The 8,961-nt window shown below is 53.5% G+C and overlaps 1 protein-coding gene across 1 annotated transcript in view; it reads right to left on the bottom strand.

Annotated features, from left to right (window-relative positions):
- The window catches only part of ALX4 (ALX homeobox 4), a 91,783-nt gene that overhangs the window by 76,796 nt on the left and 6,026 nt on the right, over nucleotides 1-8,961 (bottom strand). Inside the window, exon 3 of the mRNA XM_015425725.1 lies at nucleotides 8,541-8,958. Coding sequence (XP_015281211.1) covers nucleotides 8,541-8,958 — 418 coding nt within the window. The remainder of the gene's footprint in view (nucleotides 1-8,540; nucleotides 8,959-8,961) is intronic.

Genomic DNA, 8,961 nt, shown 5'->3' with positions numbered 1-8,961 from the left:
TGAGCCAAAAGCAAAAGATCATGGACTTTATTGAATCTGTAGGAATGAAAGATTCCAATCCAGTAAGCACTCCACTTGATAAGGACTATCCCAAACTTACTAATGGAAAACCACTTAAAGACAATCATGAATACAGATCCGCAATTGGAAAATTATTATATCTGAGCACAATCTGTGTCCAGATATAACTTCAGCTGTGGACTTTTGTGCAGAAAGACCAGTTCACCCAATGAGCATGACTGGAAAGCTATTAAGAGACTGCCAAGATACCTAAAAGGAACTTTGAACTACAAACTTAAAATTTCAGCCTGTGATTGACAAAAACTCACCTGATGGAAAATCTACAAGTGGATACTTGTTCTACTTTGGAAACAGTTTGATTGAATGGACTAGTCAAAAGCAAACTATTGTAGCCATGTCTACTGGAGAAACTGAACATGTATCAGCACAAAGTGTCGCCTATGAACTCTACTGGATTATTCATCTACTGAAAGACTTCGGCATAGATGAACCAAAGCCAATAATACTTTTTGAGGACAATCAAGCTTGTATCACCATGTGCAAAGGTGAAGGCACCAAATCTAAAAACAAGACCATCGCGCTCAAATGTCACTACGTGAAAGAGCTGCAAGACCAAGGACTGATTGAACTCCAATACTGTCCTACTGATCAGATGATTGCCGACATCCTGACCAAGCCGCTTGACAAGCAACAGTTTTGAGACTCTTCCTGAATGTTTGAATTTGCATGACTTTCGTGTTATAACTTGAGAAGGGGTGTTAGGTATTACAAGTTGAAAACACTCAGTATATCTGGGGTTAAATGTTTGTTTATGTTACTCACAGGAAGTCACATGTTTCTCATGTAACCAAGGTTCTTTAGATGTAGAAAGCCCGGGAATTTTCTCCCTGATCTAGGAATTTGATTGGGACTGAAGTGTCAAGGTATATTACCATTTTATGGCTTCTCTTCCTGTCTTCGTTTGGTGTTCTGAAGAACAAGAAGAGCAGCCATAATCTCCTCTCTTCTAGTTTTGTCTTTGTAGAGTAAGGATGTAGCCTTACTCTGTTGTTATTTTCATACCGGTTACCCTTCCCATGCTAGAATTTAGTAAAAACTTTATATTTTAATCACACATGGACTCTCAGTCTGAATTATTCTACTCTGGCTCTGCTGGACTATTTTATCTCTGCTAAATACCATTTTTTCAATATCTCACTATCACCCAACACACACACTAAACAATCACTTTCAATCCATTTTCCAACTGGATTTTGCCAGTTCTCACAGTAAAATCCAGTTGGAAAGTATTGTTTAGTGTGCGTGACCGCAGCCTCAGTTTTTCAAAATGGGTTGTGTCCGGTGGCCGGTGGGGCCTCAAGTAGTAGTAGTCTGTTCCCCGTAGTGATCGACTCCAGTGGCCCTCATCTCTTCCCTGCCAGCGGCACTGCCTGCTCCTCCGTGGGGCGCCTCTCCTCAGACACGGGCTCAGCGCCCTTCAGAATGATACCTGGAGTCCCGAGAAGGAGCCTTCCCGCTCTTGCCACTCTGGACGAGTTCTCCTTAGCCGAGAGGCTAACGGCGGCCTCCAGGATCACTGGTCTGGCAGGGAACCGTGGCCCCCCGGGCCGGGGCGGGTGTCTTCCCCTCGGGGTTGTTTCCAAACTGCGGAGTTATAAGAAAACCCAAAGGAAGAGGGCCTAGAAATGCCGCTTGGGAAAGATGTCGCTCTCCTCTCTTCCCTCTCCCAACAGTGCCGCTTTATGGACCGCCTTGGTTATTCTTCCCTCTAAAATAAAACAGGTCGTTATGAGCTGCCGGGCCTGGCACTTTCGGATTTTCCTGTGCCAGGAAAAGCAGTTTTTCTTTCTCTTAATCCGGTGCGCAAACATCCCAGGGCACATTCACCCGCACGCCTCCAAAGAGCCGCCCCGCCCCCCAGCCCCCCCCCCCAAGCCATATTTCAGGACAGCTCTATATTGCCTTATAGAGAAATAGAATTTATCTCCGTTCCAAACCGGAGAAATCGTAATTCAGATTACTTCCAGCCGTAAATCATTGGAGATTTTTTCCACTTCTGACCCAAATATATAGCCTGCTCTTGTACTTTATTTTTTAGTTTAATTGCTGTTCCAATTTGTGGAGGCAGAAACCGCTGGTTTTGAAGCAAGAGAACAAAGAAGATCGTATTCAGGACAGAGTAGCTGATTCGGCCCTGTTTAGGCCTCCTCGGTTTGTTAAAGACCTCGATCCGCAGACCAACCAAATCGCAAACGGGGCAGAACTTTAGGCCACCTCCACTGCCTTTCTGAGGTCACTCCGCTTTGAATTCCCTGCGAAAGACAGAAAGGCTGCAATCACACACACTGAATAATCCACTTTCAATCCACTTTCAATGCACTTTTGAATTGGATTTTGCCAGTTCACAGAGTAATATCCAGTTGGAAAGTGCATTGATAGTGAATTATTTAGTGTGTGTGATCGCAGCCAAAGACACCTCATTGGAGGTGCAGAGGAAAAGTGAGTTTATTTGAAAGACTATTATGTTTTATTGTGTAAGCCGCCCTGAGCCTGCTTGGGCCGGGAGGGTGTGTGTGTGTACAAATTTGAAGTAATAAATAATACAAAGATCACTCAGGTCTCAATGAACTTTTAGCTGAATCTTGAATATATCCATCTGTATGGAGGTGCAATTACATCCCATACATGTAGGTGGAAGTAAGCCCCAGGAGAACTCAGAGGAGATTACTTCTGAACCTACATGCCCAGTACCAGTCTGCGTGTCTGTGACAGTTCCTAGACATCTAAATAGGGTTCAGGGTTGTTCCCTTTAAAGATCTTCTCTCCAGTCAGTGGGAAAGATGAAAAGAGGGCACTTAATAGAAACCACACACCCTTCAACCACATCACGCTGAAAAAGTCCCACTTGTGAGTCTATCTCGGCAACGACGTTTGGTGTTTGCACTGCCTGTTTCCTGTTCAGACGCTCTCTCTCTCTTTCTCTCCCTCCCTCCGGTCTGTTTCCTAAAGGCCCCGATCCGCAGACCAACCAAACCAATATTCTCATTTGTCAGATGGGGATGAAGTCAACCGGAATCTGCCTCTAGTTTTACAGGTCTTCCCCCGCTCAACCGAGAAAAGAAAAAACATCGTGGCAGTCGAGGACAAAGGGGGAGAGGGTCCATTCCCCCCCCCCGTGTTTCTTCAAAACGAATTAAGAAGTCGGTGGAGGAAAGGCGCAGCAGTAGAGAAGTGGTGTCCTTTGAAGCTACGAATCCGGTGGATCCGGACCCTTCCCTGCGCCGCGGTCCCGGGGGCCCTGGCTCGTCTTTCATTGGGAACTGGCGCTCTACCCACTAAACGGCACGTCCCGCATCCCGATGCTTCCGTGGTTTCCCTGTCGGCCTTCAGCCGCCCCCCCAGGGCCCTGCAGGGCAGGACGCGAGAAGACTCTCCGCCAGGAGACGCGACTTACGGCAGCCGGAGCGCGGTCGAGCCTTTTTCGGAGGCGTCGAAGACTTGTTTCGACCTGGCAGGTTATCCCTTCGAGAGAGGCGCGGACCTTTCTGTTTCCGCGGGGAGGGAGGAGGCCGGGCGGGCTCGAGTGGGGAAGCTCGCCTGAAGGGAAGCCCGGAGGCAGCGCTTTCTAGTGCGCCCACCGCCTGATTCTAACCTCGCCGTATCGGCGGGAAGTCCCGTTGGCTTCAAGGGGGGCGGAACTTCAGGGCCACCCAAAAGCGGGAGCGCCCCAAAGCCTGGAGTCCCTCCTCGGCCGCGGCTTTCTCCCCCGGCTTCGCTTTCCCTCTCCCGCCGCTCTCTCCTCCCTCGTTTGCCGAAGCCGCCCGCAACCGACTTCCCTTCGGTCGGGAGGGGCTGCTGCGGAAGCGCCCCGAAGCCCGGCGGCCCGCTCTGGTTAACCAACACGGCGCTCGCCGCCAGGAGGACCGATCGCCCTCGACGGGCACTTCCGACGCCGACCCAGCGCTCCAGGCTTCAGCTGCAGGAGCTACGAACCCGGAGCCGCTCCTCCTGGGAGGCGAAGCCTTGGAGGCCACGAGTGCGGATCTCGCCTCCGGGAAAAGCTCCTTGGAGGGAGGTGCTTGCTTGCCGGGCGCCAAACGGGCCCGGAGTGCGAATGCTTCGAGCGGCTGCGTGCGTCAAAACCTCTGTCCCCAACCCCTGCCACAAATAAAGTTTTTGCTACTCCCTAAATCCATAGCACATAAATATTTCTGCGATCTAGACCTCATGGAAAGCGAATGGAGGGGGAGAAATCCCAGGCGTCCCCGTCGGATCAACCTCCCGGACGCACCGATCTTCTTCTGTTCCCCTTCCCCAGTAACCAGTTTCAAGTCAATACTCGCTCCTATTGTGATTTCATTAATCAGTTTTACCAACCCAGGTGGTTTTCATTAATTTCCCTTGTCCGTCCCCGTCCCCCCCCCCCCCCACCCCACAATCCCCCCCCCCCCCCCCCCATCACACGAAACCTTAGCGTGGTGTTAAAAGAACTCGACTTTTAGGGTAGGAATCACCACAAAACCTCCTGCCATTATCGATGGGGAGGAGTTACATCTGTAATTCTGAGAGGAAGGTAACGATAATAGAAGCTGTCCGCATTTCTGGAATGTCTCGTGCAGCTTTTAAATGCTTTAAATACTAATTGTAATTAAAAGTATTATGAAACCCATGGATCTTAAGCATATTTACTTAGAAGTCAAGTCCTGCTTATTTCAGAAAGATTCTTTTTCCCCCGGGAAAATGTGCTTCGAATGAGATATTAGTCAAATAGAGAGTATCAGTTGGGAGTTTAACAAAACAGACAGGCCATCAAGGCCACTGATGTAAATGGATCCTTCTGCACGCATAAGGGTCCTAACTGATCCATCCGGAACTGAATCGAAATATTTTGAGCCGAAGCAACCTGTGAGTTTCAGGAACTGGGTTTAGCTGGGCCCGCTGGGGAGCCAGTGGGATCACTATCGGCTGCTCTCCAAGCCTTCTAGCCGAGGCCAAGACCGAGCAGATGCTTATTTAAACCAGATCCAGGGCAGGTGTGGAGGGACATTTTTAAGAGGAGCCCTTCCCGCCGGTCCTGCTGATTTATCGTTTTGAACTTCGCAGGGAAGGCGACGGGGAAAAGCAGGAGCTGAAAGGCGAAGGGCGTCTCCTGGGGCAGGCGAGCGCGTGCTTATGGCTGGGCACCGGGGAGGTTCCGCTCCGCCCGCCTTTGCAGGACTTTGGCTAGTCGCGCGGGTCCCCTGGGGTTGCGGGAGACGCTGAAGTCCCGCGCCGAAGTCCTGGGCCGGGAATTCGCGTTAGCCTCTGAACTAGCAATTCGTGCTAGCAAGAGGGAAGCTGGAACTCTCGGGGGACCTAAGACGCCCCCGGCCCTGGGCAGAAGTCCATGTGGCCTCTCACCACACTCTAGGCCTGCCTGGAGGATGGCTTGGGAGCTTCATCGCCCAATTCGAAGTGTCTCCGCTTTTCGGAACGGCAATGCAGAAGAGCAATACTCTCTCGCTCCACCCTCCCACAATGACCCAAGACTTCTGCCCTCCCCCGATCTCTACTCCCCTAAGGCATTTGGAGAGTCTCCTTTACAGTCTCAAGGGCATCTAAGCGGAGGAAATTAACAAAACCTGCTGTTGAACCATAAAGAGAAGCAGACGTCCTGTCATAAAATCATGACGGATCCAGACTTCTTCATGTAGTTCTTCCCCTCTAACAAACCGATCTACAGGTTAGTTCGGTTCCAGTTTGATTCCCTTTGAAATCAACAGGATTTAACTAGGCCAGGAATAAGGTTACACTTCGACAGCGTTTATAGCCTGGGAAGTGCCCGCCGAGGTAGAGAGGATTCTGGTACCTTCCTTTCTTTGTGGATAGATATATATGATTTCAAGCAAACAGAAATCGCACTTACTTTGATTTCTTCAGCTCAAAAGGAAAAGGAATTTCAGACTCCCCTTCCCCCCCAGTCTCCAACATTTCCCAGCTGGGAAGCCCCCCAGATTCACATTACAGAGCTTTCTTTTTACGGGGCCTTCACGCTGGGTTTTCTCCGTTCACGTTATTGAGGGGCTTAGCAGCAGAGAGGTTAGAGTTTCCTTAATCCATCCCAGTACGCGCCTCTCCGCTTTCTGCAGTCTTTTCCTGTGCGCCTGCAGTGGATAACGCAATTGCGCCACAGGATTTGCCTAGTTCTTTAACTGCCTGCCTGTAGACATGATGGCCAGGGAACGCGGCAGCGGGAAACAAGCCCAGAATTGTCGACCTACTTTAGAGTTTCCCGATCGGCTGGTTTGTCTAAGGCAGAACAAAAACTGAGTCCGGTGGCACCTTTGAGACTAACAAAAGTTAGATATAAGTGTATGCGAAGTGTATCTGAAGAAGCGTGCGTGCACACGAAACTTTGTTGGTCTTAAAGGTGCCACTGGACTCAGGCTACCCCACCTGAATTTGTCTAAGGCAGTGAGCGAAGCCAAGGAGCGCAGGAAGAAATGGGGATCTCTTTGGTGCCCCAGTGACGGATGGCTTGTGAACACAGCCACGGGCCCCCCTATGGTCGCTTTCCCTCTAGTCAGAAGACCCTTCTAGCCTTCAGAAGTCTTTGGCAATGGCAATGGGGCAGAGGAAGGAGAGGGCTGCTTCAGCCTTACCTAAATCTGGAGAGGAGAAAAAGGAGTGAAAGAGCAGGGGAAAGGAATGGCCCTCCAAAGGGCCAAGGCAGCGCAGGGAAGCAGCCGGCTGAAGAGCCAGCCAGGCTACCTGGACTGCAAGCAGCAAGAGGGAGATGAGGGGGACCGCCTCCCCCTTCACCTCGGAGGCCTCCCATTGGGTGACCTGGCTCAATCTGAGAAGGGCTGTTGTGAAGACAACATGGGGACAGGAGAGCTGGGATCCCAATGGCCGGCTGCTGGGACAGACAGACAGACAGACAGACAGACAGACAGACAGACAGACAGACGAGCAGATTCCTGAGTTCATAGTATGAGGAGGGGAAAGCGCCGCCCGCAGTTCGGTTCAGGATGCGGAGCCCGCGTCAGTTTCGAGTAGGGGACAGTCAGTCCAGATGCCTCTTCCCTGTTGTTGGGCTCGATCCTTCCTGCGGAGCCTTTTAAAGTCCCGCTCAGGGGAATCGACTGAATCAAAGTAATCAGCTTTGGCTGGATCGTGCCCACACTTTCCGTCGGTCCACTGATGGACATGGCCGGTTCTGTTTGTGTCCCTGATCTGTGGCCGGGGCACGTGTTGTTCGCCTTAATGCCGGGGAAGAGGGAAAACGAACTTCCCCTCCAGATCTGCATCCTGTCAGTCAAGGATCCCAAAACTTACTTTCCTAGGCTCCCGAAGATCTAGGATTGCAGCCCCCGATCTTGAATACATTTACTTAAAAGGGAGTCTCACTGAAGCCAGGGCGATTTTTTTCTCAGTAAACATCTTTAGGATGGGCCGTGTGTGTGTGTGTGTGGGGGGGGAAGCTGAGGACGCGGACGCTGCTTGGGAAGGAGGACAAGGCGGAGAAAGGGTAAGAGCGGGATAATTCGATTGTCACTTCTCCTTATCGCTAAATCACCCTCCCAGGATAATCGTCTAAGCAAGCAGTTGCCTGCAGTTGAAACCCCGTCCTTGAAGCGTCGCCTGTTCCGGCCCTCGACGCGCCAAAGCCCGGAGGAGATGCTCGAATCGCCGCTAACAAAATGCGGCGCTTCACAGTCCCAAGTGCTGGGTAGAAACCCTGGACGCCCAGCGGCAATCGGGGGGGGGGGGGCAGCCCAGGCATCTTTCTCCGGAGCCCCCTCTCGCCACTGTCCTCCGAAGACGCTGCGGCAGGAGGATCACCGCCGGTCCCCATCAGCTGCGGGACGGTCGGAGGCGTCTCTCTCTGCCGCCGGGCATCCGAAACTGGGCAGCCGGGATCCGACCCGCGGCCATGAACAGGCAGCAAGGGAAGCTGAAGCCGGCGGACCCGAGCTTGGGAAAGCCGCCCGGAGCCAATGCCGGAAAGAAATGCTTCTCGCCTTGGAATGGGACCCGTGGCGGACTCCCGGAGCGCCTGACTCGGAGGTCTACGTCCAAGCTCGGAGGAGGCCCTGGCTGCCGAGCCGTGTGTTTCGGATCGGGGGGAAAGAGCTGAGCAGAAGCTCTTTGACTCCGATTCGACACCAGGGTGGCTCTTTTCCCCCAAATCGCCACTGAAACCCACAAGTGGTGCCCCTTCGACGAACACCCACCTCTCTGTACCCCCCCGTAAGGGAGCCTTCAGTCCTGGCTTCCTATGCCCGCTGCCCAGCCCGGTCCAGCCTCCTCCTCCCGCCCTCTACACCATGAAGCCCCGGGGAGGATGCCCGGGCGTTCTCCCTTCCAGCCGGGCAGAGGGGCAGGGGGAACCCTACACCCGCCTGACCCTTTCCCCCCCGACAGAGGAAGGAAACCGGGCTGACTTCGCATGCGCTGGCCGTGGGGAGGGGGAGGGGAGGGGGCCGGCCGGGGTCCTCGCGGGCGCTGGCAGGGCTCACCCGATTCCGGGGACTCACCGTAACAGGAGAGCTGGAGGGCTCCGTTGTGCCCGCTGGGGTCCGGCAGGGGCTTGAGGCTGCCGCCCGGAGGACTCTTCCCGGGGCCTCGCTGCACGTAGAGCGGCGGCGGCGGCTGGGGCTGCGGGTGGAACTTGCTAAAGGAGGCGGCGGCCGGAGCCGCTTGCCCGCTGCCGCCGGCGTCCAGGGCCGGGCACTCCCCCTGGCCGTAGCGGCTCCGGCACTTGGGGCTGCCGCCGCTGCTGTCGCCGAAGCCGCTCTGCCCTTTGCCGGCGAGGAACGTGGGGCTGAACTTGTCGCTGCCGCCGCCGCCGCCGGGGAATGCCCTAAAAGGCGAGGAGCCGTCGGTGGTGCCCTGCGAGGCGGCGCTGTAGAAGGAATCCATGGCAGCCGCCGGCTCGCAGAACGAGACGCAACCCTC

Source organism: Gekko japonicus, unplaced genomic scaffold (assembly GCF_001447785.1).
Source record: "Gekko japonicus isolate JY-2015 unplaced genomic scaffold, Gekko_japonicus_V1.1 scaffold1611, whole genome shotgun sequence".
Lineage (NCBI taxonomy): Eukaryota > Metazoa > Chordata > Lepidosauria > Squamata > Gekkonidae > Gekko > Gekko japonicus.
The sequence above is the reverse complement of the archived record's forward strand: the minus strand, read 5'-3'. Positions and strand labels throughout refer to the sequence as shown.